The 18,125-nt window shown below is 35.2% G+C and overlaps 1 protein-coding gene across 2 annotated transcripts in view; it reads right to left on the bottom strand.

The window, feature by feature from the left end:
* Positions 1–18,125, bottom strand: part of LOC140158888 (BDNF/NT-3 growth factors receptor-like) — a 161,362-nt gene that overhangs the window by 17,124 nt on the left and 126,113 nt on the right. For both annotated transcript variants that reach the window (XM_072182155.1, XM_072182156.1), the window contains exons 2-4: positions 9,013–9,087; positions 3,254–3,325; positions 2,442–2,510 (exon numbers count right to left, since the gene is read on the bottom strand). In XM_072182155.1, the coding sequence (XP_072038256.1) occupies positions 2,442–2,510; positions 3,254–3,325; positions 9,013–9,087 (216 nt within the window). The remainder of the gene's footprint in view (positions 1–2,441; positions 2,511–3,253; positions 3,326–9,012; positions 9,088–18,125) is intronic.

The raw sequence follows: 18,125 nt of genomic DNA, 5'->3' as shown, positions 1-18,125 counted from the left end.
TATTGTATTCAATCTACGATTGCACAAATACACACATGACAGGTGATGAGTGTAGCCTACTTATATTGCAGAAGGATACGTTTGTATTGTTTTCATTTATCGTTATTGTAATTAATCCTGTTACATCACTACTTCTACGGTGAATTGCGTTTCAGATTTTTTTTGATTTCCTATAATATATACTTTCTGGTATTTGATTGACATGTTTATCCATTCGCGCAAGTGAGCCTGACGAGGTTAAGAGCCCAGGGTAAAGTCGTGTTGACACGGTCGGACTTAAGTCACTTAATACCGGTAATAAGTCACTATTACCAGTTCTAAGTCGCTTATTTACCGGTAATAACTCACTTAAGGTTGGTCTGAACCCTGGAATTATGGAAACTTTCGAGCCTCATAACTGCTAAATTGTTGGTGTAAAGTATATAAAAGTATATACATATTTAGAATGGCAAAGACTTGATAAGTTCATCTGTGAGGTCAAAATCCCAAAAATAACATTTTTTGGCCCACTTATTTTTCATGCAACGTAACAAAAAAATTCTTGGGCCAAAAACTAGATAAAATATCTAGGAGCAGTTTTTTCATTTTTTTGAATTTCGACCAACTTCGAGAAATTTGCACCAAAAATGGTCAAAAAATGCTGAATTTTCAAAAAAATCAAAAAAAAGCCTGATTTTCGCCCAAATTGCAAATATTTTTGGGGAAGTTTGTCAAAATTCAAAAAATAAAAATACGGCTCCTAGATATTTTTACCTAGTTTTTAAAATTAATTTAAAAAAAATTGGCCGAAGAATTTTTTTGTTACGTTGCACGAAAAAGAAGTGGGCCAAAAAACGTTATTTTTGGGATTTTGGGCCAAAAATGGCATTTTGGCCCAAATTTGACCTCACAGATGAACTTATCAAGTCTTTGCCATTCTAAATATGTATACTTTTATATACTTTACACCAACAATTTAGCAGTTATGAGGCCCGAAAGTTTCCATAATTCCAGGGTTCAGACCAACCTTAAATCCGACCGTGTGAACTTAAGAGCGAGATCAGCCGACTGATTCATTTTGGTTTATTGACGGCAAATTATTTCCTTTGATTGCATAGTTTACTCCCTATTCCAGAAAAATACAGCATTTATTTTTTGCGATTAAAAAAATATTATCAAGTTCTGCCAAATGAAACATAGCTCAATCCTAATCACTCATTTAGTCCTAACTGTAGATAAAAGAAAAAGTATACTACTTTACTAATTTCTTGAAAAAAGAGCCAAAAACATGCATTTTCGGCATGTTTTGTGACAATCGCGTCACAAAAATCACAGACTTGGAACAAGTCTAAGCATTCAAAATCTTGAGTATATCCCGGAATTTTGCTCTAATTTTCACTTTTTTGTGTTACTTTAATTAAATGTCTTGTCTTTTCCAAAATTTAGAATGCATTTCATGAAATGAAATTAGTCTTTGGGCTTGATTGTCACAGCATACAAAAAAAATACCCTAAAAACGCATGTTTTTGGCCCTTATTTCCAAAAATTGGCTAAATATTAAAATTTGACTTTTATTGCTAGTTAGGACTAACTAAAGGATTAGGATTTAGCTGTGTTTCATTTGGCAAAACAGGATAATATTATTTTATTTCAAAAAATTAGTTCTGTATTTTTTCTGGAATAGGGACTAGTTGCAACCATGAGATGATCGATCAGGACAAATTTTTACATGAGTTTAAAAACGGAGACCATAAAAAGAGATGTTGAGTGTGACAACAATATTCCATCCATATCTCATACACAGGTGAACCTATTGGATATATTAGTTTTCTAACAAAACATATAATTTTCAATTCTAAAATCAATGCCAAAAGCTTCACACTAATATACACAAAAATATTTGTTAGCTATTTTAACATCGATTTTCCTTTCATTATATAATTATTCATCTTTTTCTGCTTGTTTGTGGTATTCTATAAACTGCGTATTTGTGTGAAAATTGAGGGCGCAATTTACATGTATTTTAAATTTACTTTAGCCATATAATAATAAGTTATTCCTTTACTTTCATGACAAAAGGTTTTTTTTTAAATTTCCGTGTTCTTTGTTACTCAATTTTATGATGATGTTTTAATGCCAGTATCAGCGTCTACCCCTTGTAAACAAGATTTAAGATCAATAGCGCCATTAATGTTCACATTTAGTTTTAAATGGCTATAGCTCGACATGGATATGCCATCAAACAACGGTGTATGATGTACGTCTAGGTACACATAACTGTTAGAAAACCGATCCTGAAATGTTTTTTACAAATACTAATGTTACACATTGGCCGGCCATGGAAATTATAGTTTTATAACATTCGTCATGTAAAGTATACGGTAACTATGCATAAAACCGTCTGTTATGTTTGATACATTTGCGTACGATAAATGCGTACAATATATATTTGTACAACTTACATATATGTGAAATTCAGATTGAGGAATATCCGCCAAGACGCCGTCAGTAGCTCGTTATCTCTCAGATCACTGCATAAAAATGGTAATATCAATAATATATGTTATAAGACGTGTTGAAACCTTAATGACAAAAAAATACAAACTATTTTCAACTACAATCACAACGTATGTTGGCTCAATTCAGACAGTCATTTCACGGATCGATGTCAAAAATGCCATGAGCCCATTATTTTATAATTAGAATAGATACAATCCAATTAATACTGCTTTGATTATTCATTAGTATGGCTGCGAATTGATAGTAAATAATTATATTCTAAATTCATTAAGCTCTCATAATGTAAAGCATTACTCTTTTCAAGTAAGAATTTGACTTCTTTAAAATGTGGGTAAAAAACTCATGTGACATAAATATTAAACCTTACAATACTACAAAAGTTTTTTCGTCTGTTCAAATAATATATCAGCATTTTACCTTTTCAGAAAAGGTCATAACATCATAATTTTGGGTTATCTTATTTCGCACAATTCTTTACAGTCTATAGTTTGATCAGCTCGTAATAGGCGGGAATTGTTAGGCTTTTACCACTACGCCGAAAAGTAGATCCAAGTTAAGAGTCTTATAGTTGACCTGTCTGGTCTATATTGTGTTTGTTAAAGAAAGAAGACGAAGTATTGGGCTTGCATTTAATAATATGTGATGTTCTGGGGTGATTCTCGAAATAAAATATATTGGTATTAATCCGCAATGTTATAAGGCCCGCCGATTACGAGCTGATCAAAGTATAGTGCAATTTGTAATCAACACTTACACGACGGTCAAATCAGTATTGTGATCCAGAGCTTCGTCTGATATTCTTTCCAGTCCCGTCTTTGTTATTTGCCTGAGAGAGATACAATCAATAATAAATGTGAAACCAAAACTGGTATTATTGAACAAAATAATATATCAGTCAAACTATAAATCTAAAGCCAGGTGACAATGACGATATTTTCCGTCTGTGGCGCAAGGCATCATGGGATTAACTAAATTAGCGACCATTTTGCACACGACATCACGAGAATGCTTCAAAACCTACTCTGACATGTCTGGATGGAATATTCATGCAGCACACAACCCACCATGTTTTTTTAGATTGATTAAAATTGACATTTCGATTCTTCAGTAGCTAAATTTGACTTGTGGTTCTTGAAATAAAGTTAATCGTGTTAAAGATGGGTAAACATATTTTTCAGATACTTTTTAGGTCCCGTGAAATACTGTACTACGAGTCGAGTACATATACGTTCTTTCGCGTGGTTCTTTCCAGTTTGTACTACACAAACTATCCATACCATGTCGCGCCGATAGTATCTCCTAGAATTGTGTTCTTAAAGGTATACATCAGACATGTTAGATGCATACACTGAATGTCGATTGACTTTATGATAAATCGTGTTGCTCATAAGTTTACAGAGGCAAACACGTCTTAATATTTGATGCTATAAGTTGTATATTATTTAAGAGACGCCTTCATAATCTAGCCTGGGGTTTGGTCGTAATTCATCTCCGGAATTCATCACCCTTGGACTACCAGTGGAAAATCTGGAACAGAACGTTTTGGCTGATTTGACGAATGGGGATAGGAAGATCAGATCATGAATCATTGAAGAAACCCTGGAGCATTGCAGTTATATACTTGATTTAATATTTCAGTTGCTATAGAACAGGCGTAAGCAAAATTAACTATTTATATACAAGGGAAATATATGTAATGTAGCCTATGCTGCTGATATTCAGTAATCTGTGTCGTGCATAGTATGATATGTATTGGGACATATCATTTCATGTACACATGGGCCTAGTAACTAAATTTATATAATATTGTTGCTGAATAATACGAGTATCAAAATCGCGTAGCTTTTTTGATCTATACATCATGAAAACATTTATTGTATTTCTAATTCTGCGTGAAAGGATTTACTTAGGGAAATCATTTGATATCTGTTGCAACTAACCCTTTACGTGAAGTATTTGAAATGCTTAAATGTGACGTGTCATGTCAAAAGGAGACACTTTTGGGCAGGTTATCAATTCTGAGGTTTTTACATATCTTAAATATAGAGATATTTTGCTCCACAACGCCGTTTTCCCCAGTGAAATCGGACATTCCTAAGCGAAGATATTGAGTTTGTAAGTTATGGTATTATAAAATTGGAAATTGAGATATCGGCCTTTAAAAATATTATTGACAATGTTGAGAGTAGGAATTACCTTGTGAAATGTCTCAAAAAGTACAAGATGCCAGTTATATTCCGGTCTGAAATTATCAGACAATATCTTTAACATTAATAATATCACAAATTCGCATCAAACTCAAATTGTGAAAAATTCACCCCGGGCAGATTTTTGGCTATTTCTCCATTTAAGATCATGCCCAAAAGTGTCTCCTTTTGACATGACACGTCACAAATGTTTGTGCACTTTGGTGACATTGAAATGCTTAAGCCTAAATGTTTGTACACTTAGAAATGATCAAGAAACGTACATATACATTACCTGGGAAAAATAATTTTTGAAAGGTCCGTTTGAGAACGATTTTGAACAATAGATTCTGTAAGATTTTGACATATAACCATGCTCCAGGAAATCAAATCGCATTATAGCGGTGCTGTACAGTAACGTATTTCGGGCCTTATTCTACGTGATTGTAATAATATAATTATTATTTTAGTGTCAAAAAGGATCGTCTGGTCACATGGCCTGCGTATATGTTGTAGTAGTGAACATAGATTAGGTAAAGATCCTAGAATACGGTTGATTTTCCAAATAACAAGCCCCGCGATTTGTAATAATCATCCCAGGTGCATTTTCACATTCTTGGCTCTTTGCCAGTAGACTGGTGTAACAGGTGTTTTGTGGTCTCGTCCCAGCACATTATATTGGTTTCAATATGTGGTTCCAGTTCATTTCTACTCTGAAGCACAAGGCATCGTTAATATATGCGATTATCATCCATTTCACAACTAGACATGAACGCTACACATCGTCCACGCCTGGTAAAGAATTATTTTGTATAGGCATCAAAGCACGTGTCTTTATAAACTACCCGCCGGCTGCTGTGAGTAGCTTCTATTCCCGGCTTCTGTTACAAAATGAGCTTATACGTGTACTCCGCGCTCGGTGAGCGATTTGTTGGCTAAAAACCAATCACTAATAGCTCAGCGATGTAATTATATTCAGCTATGAGTTTTCTTTCAAATAAAAAGGCTAAATCTATTGTCACTGTATTATTGAAGGTCAAGTCTTTCAATGGTCTGTATAGAATAGTAAGGGACAATAAGATCACATTCCTCCGTTGCATATTGAGATGAATTGATTTTGTTCCTATAATGCAAATTGACTACATGTTGTGATATGATGGTGTAGATTCTCTTGATGTGATTATATTCTCAAACCCTTTAATATATACCGTTATTTTTGCTTTTTTGTACAAAACTTTTGTAAGACTTGCAGTTGAATATATGTGTTGAAAGAATGTGATAAGCGTTACTGCATGCGCGTATTGAAAACATAACGTACGTCTTGAAAATAAAAACTGACGAAAATCGAATTTTCTTGAGTTGGCAACATGGTCATAATAATATTGGATGGACTATAACATCTTTGGAAACATTACAGCTATGGAGGACTTGACTAGGACTAGACTGCCTTTCCGATTTCTTTATCTTTTGTGCTATTTCTGGTATTTTATAAAAGCATATCAAAAATATTTCCCCTCTATTCTTATCTTTAGAAACGTCTGGCCAAATATTTGTTTTTTTGATATAGGAATAATAACATGTGTGTCCACGTAATTTTCACTAGAATTGGATATCCTCCGCGCAATTCCCCAACAAATTTGCCCATTAAATTTACTATTTTCACGCGTAATTTGCCAGTCTTCATGGCGCAACTGTGGGGGCTGCTTGAACACATAGCAATTTCGTATCATCTTAAGGGGGTACTACACCCATTGATTTTTTTTTTTTTTTTTTTGCATTTTGTGAAGAAATTACAAAACAAAATTGGACAAAGTGGTATGCAAAATGAAGGGGCAAATCTTCTCGTTTTATTGGTGGCATCGGTATCAATGTAGCTTACATGCTTTTGAAGATAGAAGCCAAAAGGAGGTACATCACTGATGATTTAAATTCACTTCATTTTGGAAAGCTTACTATCAACGGATTTCGTTAAAATTTTGGATATGTGTTGCTAACACATAGGGAAATAATGTTGATATGTAAAATGGGAATAAGTGGTCCCTGATTTCTTTTATGAATTCCTGAACTTGGTGCTCCACAACTATCAAAAAACGAACCGGTTAAAATGCTTCTATTTTCAATGTCGAGCTATATTTTGTATTTTGAACTTGCGACACTATGTCACTGAAACTTAATTAAGCCATAGGTAACAGGTTACCAAAACCACACTACAGCAATGTTGAAAAAGATTGTATTTTTTGTCACCTATACCACCATATTAGGTAGTTTCCCGTAAGCTTCATTTTTGTGATTTTGGTAACTATTTTATATTTATTTGCCCAATCCAACTCAACTAGGCAATCTAAATTGTACTCACCATTTACATCCCAAGGTATTTTAGTATATCCATCTCACACATTTCCATTATATATCCAGTAACAGACAAAATATCAAAATTGATGCCTCATTATGACATGTATGATATCCACAGACTATCACATGTATTCAAAATGGATGCCTGAATTTGACCTGAACCAATTGACCTATAACCTGACCTTTGGTGACCTTATAGCCTTTTTTAATCTCTTTTCCTAACAACATATTCAGTGATATCATAGAAGATACATACATGGTGTAGTATTGAATTGTCTATGTGGAAGAGATTAGGCCTATTTAATTTATTCAGTGTTATAATCAGTGAGTACATTTCTATAGATAGTATAACAAAGGATTTAATGTATTCTATTCATGTATTCTACTTGGACATGTTCAATAGAATAAATTAAATGGTTTGTTATGAAACACACATCTCAGTTACCAGGATACAGTAAAAAAAAAAATATATAGGGCTAAAATGATTTTCTAAAATGGTTTAAAACCACTTTTTATGTAGAGATATTTTATAAGTTCAGGACATGAGATGATGAACATATTTATAATTATACTTCATAAATTTGCAACAAAAAAAAAGAAGATGGGTACTGATGAAAATCAGGGTATTAAATCGCCTTAAGGGAACTGGAATGAGCGTTTAGAGCGTTTTGACAGTATTTTTTGTGGGACATGAGAGCACATCAGACATATCGAATTGCATTCTGAATACGAAGAATTTCTTTCTGATATCAAATAATTTTCATTTTATGAAATTTACGATATAATACAAATTTTATGACAAATTAATAAAATTTGATATTTTTCACATTTTGAGATATAACAGTCCTCGAAGTAAATTTTATAAATTTAATGATATATTCTTAAAGTTTATGTAGTTGGGAGGAAAAGCCGACGATCAGTCGAAAATTTTGACCTTTCATATTGAAGATATGGATTTTTTTCCCAAAAAGATCTAATTTTTGTGTGTGTTTTGTGTGCTTTTCATTCCACCTACATACACTTCAAGTATAAATCATCAGATTTATAAAGTTTACTTCGAGTACTGTTAAATATCAAAAATATCAATTTTTAATGATTTGCCATAAAATGTGTATTACATTGCGAATTTCAAAAATCTAAATTATTTGATATCAAAAGGACATTCACCGTATTCAGAATGCAATTCGATATGTCTGATGTGCTCTAATGTCCCACAAAAAATACTGTCCAAACGTTCATACCCAACCCTTTAAGTGAACATACAGCCGGGTTTTTTTACGGTGGTTATCTAGTTTAAAGTAGCCTATACATTGCTAACATTGAAGGCTATGGGAAAGGAGAAGGAGTGAATATACAACCGAAGATTGTTAAAGCACTCGAGTAGCTCGACAAACGATAGAAATATGCCATCAGGACATGGGTACCCGATGAAGGTAAATATTAACTGTGGAAAGGGATAGTAAACAAAGGTAGAAGCAAGAGAGTAGGGACCATTCTTGTCGCAATGTTCTAGTCTATAGTCTACTGACTAGGCTTTGAGTGGGCGGCAACAGCACAACCTGATCGGATTCACTGCCTATGGGTGTGTAGCTAAAACCAATACCGATCCTTATCTTTCAACAGAACCAAAACAGTGACATGCGGTTTACATTGCCAGTGATGGAGATGATGATGACGACGATGATGATGATGCTGTCATTGGTGTCATTGTTCATGGCGATGATGATGATAATGGTAATGAAATGAAAAATCAATATAACAGTGGATGTAGGGCTAGTTTTCATGCCCCTCCAGTGAACATTGGCCTCGTCCTACCCAGAGCAATATGCATGAGGTGTCTCTGGCGTTGGGACATTCTAATAGCAGTAGCTTTTATCGATGAAGTGCTATTAATACTACTTGAATCGATCTGTATTATGCACCCGGAGCATTGGAGTATAACCTAGTAAACAAGATATAAATAATAATTACTTACAATTCCCTCAAACCCGTCAAATATTGCAATGCAGTGGATGATAAGTCGGTCAGACGAGGCTGATTTTCGATGATCCTGTAGAATATTAAAAAAAGAGAGAGAGGAAAAAGTGATTTATTTTGTGTGGTGATAAATTTCACAAACAATATTGATCCTGTCTTGACATTACCGACTACACATTCCACACATAGGGGGAGAGGGTCCGTGGGAATGAATACACACATACCCACCTAAAACATACCGTAAAAACTCGATAGTTAGGGATTTTGAAAACATGAAATTGTACCAAAATCCGGGTTGAGCAGTTGAGACACACAAATGCAGGTTTACTTGTTCGTATAACTGTGTGTATCGATGATTTGCTCAAAACCCTTTACACTTTTGTGGATGGAGCTCTTCATGTTTGCATGTTTTAAAAGCGCTCGATAGTAAGCTCTATCGAGTTTTTTACGGTATACCAATAAAGAATGCAAGTGTATCCACTGTCACGTCATCATTTCATCATGTTCAATACTTGCTAAGGTTTTTTAGTTTTCAGTTTATTTCCAAGAAATATGTTGCCTAGATGCATTTGATATATTGTCCTTGTCGAAGGGGCGAATTTGGAACGATGCCCGATAGCAAGGGCGTCATATTGTGTCAGCCTGAGTATGAACTAGATTTTACCATCCTATACTCCTGTCGATGTTGGTACCTCGCAGCTAGATGACATTAATCAGTTTCCTAGGCTGTGACACAGACTACTGGAAATATGAAACATTTTTCTTCCATGTAATATTTAGTAACATTATCGAGTCTCTACCTACAAGCATAGATAGTGCTACAAGTACAAGCGACCGTAGGCCTATACCGAGAAAGAACAATTGGTTTAGATTTTAATCAGGAACGAAACCAGCCTTGGTGTTCCGAGGCACTGAGGATATTGTCCTAGTTGAAGGGAAAAGAGTATCTTATAAGAGCTGATTGAACACAATTTTTTATTTCCCGTCTCGATTTATCTGTCTTCCTTCTCCTACGATACTGGATTTAATTTGGGAAGCTAAGAAAACAGTTTTTTGAGTGTGAGAGGCGGCACATGCCTCTACCCCCGGCCTCGAAGTAATTTTTTTTTAAACCAACAATTGTGATGAAAGGTGTAAGGTGTTCACCCCCCCCGGCCCATCAGGCTTAGGCTCCCCAAGTACGCCTGCGATAACAATGCTCACTAATGGTCACTCATTTCCTGACTGTTTCTCTTTCATTTATATCGTGATTAGCTCTAGTATATAGCCTCTCTGCTACTACCCATATTAACACAAGCAATTATGAGGTCTGCTACTGCCATATATCCACAAGCACTGCGAGCTCGAGCGTCGGTATCGGCGCTACACGCCTCTCCTTTTGGACATCGCGATCCGAAGGAACTGATCAAGTTCTATATATGAAGAGCTTTGTTTCAAAACCCCTTACATCCACTTGAGCAATTTTGAGAAAACATCAAAAAATCATCAAAAAAAATCACTGATATAAGGGGGTTTGCAACAAAAGCAGTTTTTGGCGGGATGCTCATCCTACCCAGGCATCCCGCCAAAAACTGTTGTTGCAGACCCCTTACATCAATGATTTTTTTGATGATTTATTAATGTTTTCTCAAAATTTCTGAAGTGGATGCAGTGGGTTTTGAAACAAAGCTTTTCATATCGTGCTATCAAATTTATAAAAGTATTTTAGGATTATGATCGATGTGTTAATATAAGTGTAAATATGGCACCTGCAGAGTTAACCTAACAATTGACTATAAAAATAGGAGGTTCTTGGCACTTTTTTACCGCAAAGCTTATGTCATTAACCAAGCGCTCCAGGATTGTTGAAAATGATCGAAGCGAAAGTTTTATGTGATTTTAATAAAAATTATTGCAGGGGTAAGAATGTTTGAGAACACGAGAGTATATTACAAAATAAATGTTCCATAAATGCGGAAATACTGCAAGGGCGTTATTGCTTTATTCTTTATTATAAAATCTTACAACTGATGAAAATGATGCAATATGCCCACACAAAAAAAGTATTACATAAGTGCGTGGTAATAAAGTGTAAATACAAGCTATGGATCGCAAACCTAAAATAGCTTAAAGTACACAAAACGTCAACACGAATTGGATCGTATGTATCCAGATACATTCATTGCATGCAATACAATCCTCCGTCAATAACATAACAACATGCAATTTAGAAGTCAATATAATCTATTATAAAAATGTCATGTCTGATCAGCGAACTAGTCGTCCGTACTCATGGACCGTTTTATTTAATAAAATTGAATTTGATATTCCCAACGTATAGAGATTTTGTTACATAAATGTCATAGGTTTCATAACTAAGGTTCTTTATGTTTAATTATAATGTGCAAGTCTCTTTCTGAGTATGATAAGAATTTCCGTACAAAATGTTGCTGTCATTTATACGTAATGTATCTCAGAGTACATGTATTAATTATTTGCATGTATCACTGTGTATCGTCTAAGTAAACTTTGTCTTCGTCGCGGCTTATAGTTTAGGGTGACGTTAACCCGGGAGCTCCCGGGGACGCTAGAACAGGAATCAGTTCGTGAAATGCTTAGAATCTTTGCCTAAATGCCCATGAAAAGTATACTAGTACTAGGCAATGTAGGGACCTTAAGATTTTATTTTATAAAATGAATTTACGAGTGTAAAATTGTAGTATTTAACACTAGGTTGTACCACCCCCTAATGTTTTTTATCCATCATAAAAAATGCGCGTTTTTATGCCCAAGCGACTTCACCTAATCGTAGATCCATCCTTTGCGCTCATTTTAGAGTTAAAAGTTTACCCCAGAACCGTACCCGGGGGTAAGATCGGATCATTCCAAGAGACTTTAAATTGTTAGTTAGTTTGAAATATATAGTCATTTCATTATATATATATATATTAGAAAATTCGGTGAACATTCCAATGATTCCATGTTCGTAGAATTGTCAGCCGAAAATCAATTTTTCCTATACTTATCATGCTTATAATTATGTACAAAGCCAGAATTTCCCAATTTTGCAAGGGTGTGCTCACATGACGTCATAGCGACATGATGTGGTGAATGGTTGTACTTATTTTGGTATCGCTTGATAGCGGAGACCCATAGCTATACATTAGTATATAACGGTATATGACTATGATATTGAACATTAGGGGGGTTGCAACAACACTCCTCCCCCGTATTCCGTGTTATACTGAAAATATGGCTCGGTTATGGTTAAATTAGTGCAATATAAAGATTTTTTTAATCCATTAAATTAATTTTTCTCAATGAAAAGTGTTCTTATATGGATGCTTTTAAGTATTACTTGGGGTCAAAACCCCAAACTGATTGGATTTTGACCTATTCCCTCCAGAGCTAAAACCTAATTAACCCACTTCGTCACGCTTTCTTAAAAGATTCAACCTTTTCAAAAATCTTGCTAAAGCTCATAGGTTTGCTTTTAAAATAGTGTTTATGAAATAGCGTCAAATTCTAAGACCATTTTGTCGTTAGAAATTTAGCAGGAAAACATTTAACAAAATTAAAAAGTATTGTTCTGATTTTTATTCGGTCTATTGTATTTTGAACAAGAAACCGCAGGTACTTTTTATCTTCCGAATTCTATACCTCATTTCCTATTCCCCGCAGAGTTTTCATAAGGTATAATTTTCAGTCAGAATGTTCATGCACAGATTATGTCTCCGAGCACATAATGGTTATGTATTATTCTTGTGTTTTATTCCCCCTAGGTATTTGTTAATCTGTAGGGTATTCTTGTAGCAACAAGTTACGCCCGTCAACTATGTAGAGATGCAAGGTAATCTTAAGAGGAACCTTGAAATCAACCGTGAAAGGTGAAGGCTCGGCCTTCGCCTGAAACATGTTTCTTTCTACCTACCTACAATGAACTAGCTAGGTTTGTTGCAATATAGAGGAATCACATAAAATGGCGAAAGCGATATCATGTCAGTCACATACTCAATGCGTAATCAAGTGTGTTGTGGTATGTCTTGTGGAAGAGATTGACTTGTGGAAGAGGAGATGCATGACGAAAAATGACGAACATCGAACATTTGGTCGTTTCTTTCCATTACTATCATATTGTAAAAAAACAAGTAGCTGAGATTTAACTCAATATGTTTGGAAAATGTTTTACCCGATGACCCCATATGTTGACATTGGCTAAATAAGATTTTTTGGCGGAAAGGGTCCAATTTAATGGCACTCGGTGTTCGCCATCTTGGATCAATTTGGTGTACTGAAATGCCCAGCAACTGTCAATCAAATACGGAATAAGTCCCATAACGTGACGCGTATGTAAATTTTAGGCTAAGCGTTACTATGTGTACTCAAATGCAAGGTAACTGTCAATCAAACTGCCGAGTTGCCGGTGATGTGACTTTTTATACAGGGATTGAATACGGGTGTCAAGACCCTGGTAACATTCACAGATGAGCTCTATAATTTTCTTCCTTTACCCCCATACAAAGACCGGGCTGCAGGTTGCTTATGTTTCCCACGAACATCACTGTGCAGAGAGATTGTTGGCAAAGATCATGGTGATTGGCTAGCTTATTCCCAGTGACAGCTCCGTGAAATATGGCTAATATTGTAAATAATTTAACATTTTCAGTGGTTTCAAATTGTTATCAATATACCTAGGGTTTTGTCCAATTCTTGACATTTTTGACAGTTTCTGTGCTATTCTTAGACGAGTCTCATGTTTCATGTATCATGTGTCGCTGAATTGAATACTTTTGATCTGATCTGAGCGGAGATCCACCGCGGGCCGGGATGTATTACGGAAAAGTGTTCCAAGAAACGATAGTCATATCCGAGATAAAAGCCAAGATTTATGGTGAATCTCCATTACGCAGTTACTTAAAAGTTATCATACTGATCTTTTTGCTATTAATTTCAGCTGGAAGCTAGGTAGTTACGATTTATACCCCTTTCATACCGCTGTGGTTAGCGGGATGACGTATCAGCCAATTATAAGCCTTGATTGTATCCGTTTGTCTGCAATGCGCGTGCGTAATGCCCGGCGGCAAGTGGCATGATAGTATGAAAGCAGCATTATACATGATTGGAATTCGAAACCTATATATTCCAAACGATCAAATATAATAAAAGTCGGAGATAACAAAACTAGTTCGCGTCTGACGAGCCTGTCAATCAAACTACCCACCCACAGCTTGTGATCGGTTTGTAACGCCGGTGCCTTCATTGGATAAAAGGAATCGCAAAAAATGGCGAACGATGTCGGTACTTTTACAAGGCAAAAAGCAACTTGTCCGGCATTGTTGACATGGTTTCTTCAGGAAAGAAAGTTGCCTATATATTATATACTAAAGTTAACTTTTAAGACGGGTTGTCATGTTCGAGTATGAAATAAGGTCAGCAATGTCGAAGGTCCGCTATGTCGAATATGAAATAAGGTTCGCTATGTTGACGGTCCGCTGTGTCGATTGTGCATAAGGTTCACTATGTCGAATATGAAATAAAGAACCTGCGACATAGCGAATTTTTCGACATAGCGAACCGTATTTCATATTCCGTTCGACATACTGAACCCTCTGGTGGTATAGGAAAATACCAGTTCGACATAGCTAACTTTAAAACATAACGAGCGTACGTACTTAAAACACACACCCCATCTACGCCAGCACAATAAATAAATAAATAAATATATATATATAAATAAATAATTAAATAAATAAATAACGATCAAAAACCTGATTTGTTTTTCAGGAAAGGAAATTCTTGATATGATATTAATGAAATTTGCTATACCTTTGGTATAGTATTACTTGAAAAACAATAGCATGTGACTCTCTCGGCAGGTGTAAAAGTAATGAATGTAGGTTTCTGGTTCAAAATCCCGGTCGCAGTTTAGTTGCATTCATCTGTTCAGGCGATATTTTTTCAGGCGATTTTGCAATGCTGTACCATCAATATTCCCCCAATATTTGAAAGACTTTTGCTTCTCTGCTACTTTAATATGTAAACACTTGCGAGTAATTATGTTTGCAAATTTTAGTACCACTTGCGCAAAATCTATGGGTAGGTTAGGTCTATACATTTTCCATAATTCCCACTGCGTACTTCCTGACATTTCTTGCACAAGGGAATATTTGTTCCACCTTTTCTAGCTGCATAAAGTGGTTGAAAGTAATCGTGCATCAGTGCTTCGAGACAATACAGCAGATACGATGATCCATTGAACAATCTTAAGCGTACTTTTTTTTCAATATCTACAAGAATTTGGAAAAAGTACCGATACTACGACTGGTCTTGAAAAAAGAAATCCACGTATACACGCGTGTGACTTGTTTAAAATGTCATGACCTGTATATCGAGGTTTTATTTATCTTTTGCAAACAATTCATTAATTGAAGATCGTGTGTAGCTTTATCAAATCTATGTAGGATTTTAGTTAATCCTCCGCTCTTGATTTGCAGTGAATAATATTAAAACCAATGCCAGAATTGCATTCAATAAGCATGGAACATCGCTCGGTAATGATGGAAGATAAAAAAGTATTACATTACACATATTGTTTCCTTTTTCATGTACAAATTTGTCACATACTTCCCAGAAGAAGTAATATATTATGTGATTCAAAACCCTACAGCAATGCACATAGGATTTGGAGATACTTATCTCATTTTACATGTTTTAGGAAGTATCTCTATTATTATTGTACAAAATACGAAAACGTTGCTTCGTTCCTTACACTTCATTAGCTGAATTTTCAATGTAGCTCAATGTGTAATAAAGATACACAATAATCATGATAATTACATAAAGATACGGCTATGGTTATAAGTACAAATTTCACTAGTTCATATAACTTGAGAATTGTTTTTAGGAGGTAACAACTGTCGCCTTAAAAATGTTAAAACTTCTGACCTTTCGAGGGTAAAATATAGCCACAAAGCTATTGAATTCCTCACCAACTGTCATCTATACCATCGGATTAAATGCACGGCATTAACCAGAAATCTACAAGTAGATACTTGTTGTCGTCCGCGTTTATCGCCATTGGCTCCGTTTATGTAAAACAGTGGGCGCAATTAGATGGCTATTTTTAAAATGAATTATAGGCATGATAGGTTGAAATCTAGACCAGGCAATTTCTTGCAGACATTATTTATTTATTTGTTTATTACAAATAGTGGTAAATACACCTGTTGGACTAAGGGTATATCGAATTATCTATATTTGATTTCTTTCCGTTTTAGGTCATTCTTATTTGAAATTAATGGATAACAGAAAATACAACGTGATAAATTGTGTGCATAGAATTTCTTAATATTTCGATTCGAAGCATTTTCATATGTGTTGATAACAAATTTCAAGAAACCGCAGTACTTGCGGAATTCGATTTTGAGAGAAAGGTCAATGACAAAAGATGTTATTTTTCCAAATATTTACAGAATTTAAAATACAGGGAAAACTCGTATTTTATATTTTCATAAAATTCCACCAGCCTGCATCATCCTTTCAAAACCACTTTCCGTGTCATTCACATTCTCATGAAAATGCAATTGCCACTTCAATTTTGTTAAGCTTGGTATGTCTAAACAAACGAAGATACTTAAGGTTGAAATTATTGTTTTAAATGGGTCAAATTTCCACGTAGAATTAATATGAACTGCATAACGAGTGACTTTTTAATAGAAAATCCCTACGATAACAAATTTACTGTTCAAAGGAATTCTGAGGGTAAGAACTGCACATCATACTTGTGTGAAACTGTCGTTTTTTGCTTCCTAGAGGCTGTGACGTCATTAGAGTCAATCCAGGCAGTATAAACAATAGGATGTGATGCTGTATCTAAGAGGACAGAATAACCAACAAGCCGTGATGACATTTATGTGATAGGCCTGTACAATATACTTCCTGGACGTTAACACTTTCTGTGAAATTCTGTCACCATGGTCACCAGTGTCAAATACGCGCTTTATACTGCTGTGACCAAGAGAGGACACAACAGTACCACTGAAGCTGTTCGGCTCTTGACGGAATCGTCCTTGAATTGTACGTCCGGGGTATTATAAATAGAGCATCGAAGAGAGCATAATGCGCCAGGCATGTGAAAAAGCGGGAATAGAAGACATCGGGTGTAGGATGGATAGCGAACGCATGATCTTCGTCAATAAAACCTTCAGTCAAAAATGTGTTGTACCGAGAGCGTCCCTCCGTGTGAAACGAATTATATAGTAATATAGATTAGGCGACGAAAAAAAGAAAACCTGTTCTACGGGCGGACGGACCTTTCAAGTAGGGTCGGTCGGTCGGGCTTTTTTTTTTTTTTTTTTTTTGGAAATGACCTAAAAAAATCACCAAAATCTAAATATTTGCAATTTGGAAAAATACAACAAAAAAAATTTGTTCCCGAAATTGTTGAAATTTGGGTCGGTATTCATTTGTACAGGAATTTGTTTTTTCCCAATTTGTTCAAAATCTGGGTCGGTCGGGCCCGTAGAACAGGGTTTTCTTTTTTCATCGCCTTATGGCGAATAATACGTTAACCTTCTGACTCTATCCACTGGGATCCATAACATGCTCATCTACCAGGGCACAGTTCTTTAACCCCCAATTTGCACATTCATTGAATGAGCTTTAAAAATGTGGGTACAAAAACTCATATACTCTGCAACTTGAGGTCAAATTTTACACTATGATTGTTTAATTGGGGTTATTGAACTATGCCTTTGGGATGAGGCCATTGTGGTCCATAGTGATTGTACAATTTAATGTATTCATCTGACAATTCAATCACACCATATCTACCCACAGTGACACTTATCCCAACAACAACTCAATCCTGTTTTTAACGTATTTTGATCTGCAATCAGCATCCACGTGAGCATAAATATGACTTGAATATTTTTCCAAGCAAGATAGTTTTTGCTATAATAAGTGAAATGAGCTCCCTTTGGTATGTTATTACTAGAAAAACAATACTAAAGGTGACAACTCGGCAGGTGTAAAATTAATGTATGTAGGTTTCTAGTTCACAATTCACAGTTGTGTTCAGTGTAGGTGATATTTTTTAGGCGATTTTGCAATGCTGTACCATCAATATTCCCC

The sequence above is a fragment of the Amphiura filiformis genome, chromosome 8, assembly GCF_039555335.1.
Source record: "Amphiura filiformis chromosome 8, Afil_fr2py, whole genome shotgun sequence".
NCBI classification, from domain to species: Eukaryota; Metazoa; Echinodermata; class Ophiuroidea; order Amphilepidida; family Amphiuridae; genus Amphiura; species Amphiura filiformis.
The sequence above is the reverse complement of the archived record's forward strand: the minus strand, read 5'-3'. Positions and strand labels throughout refer to the sequence as shown.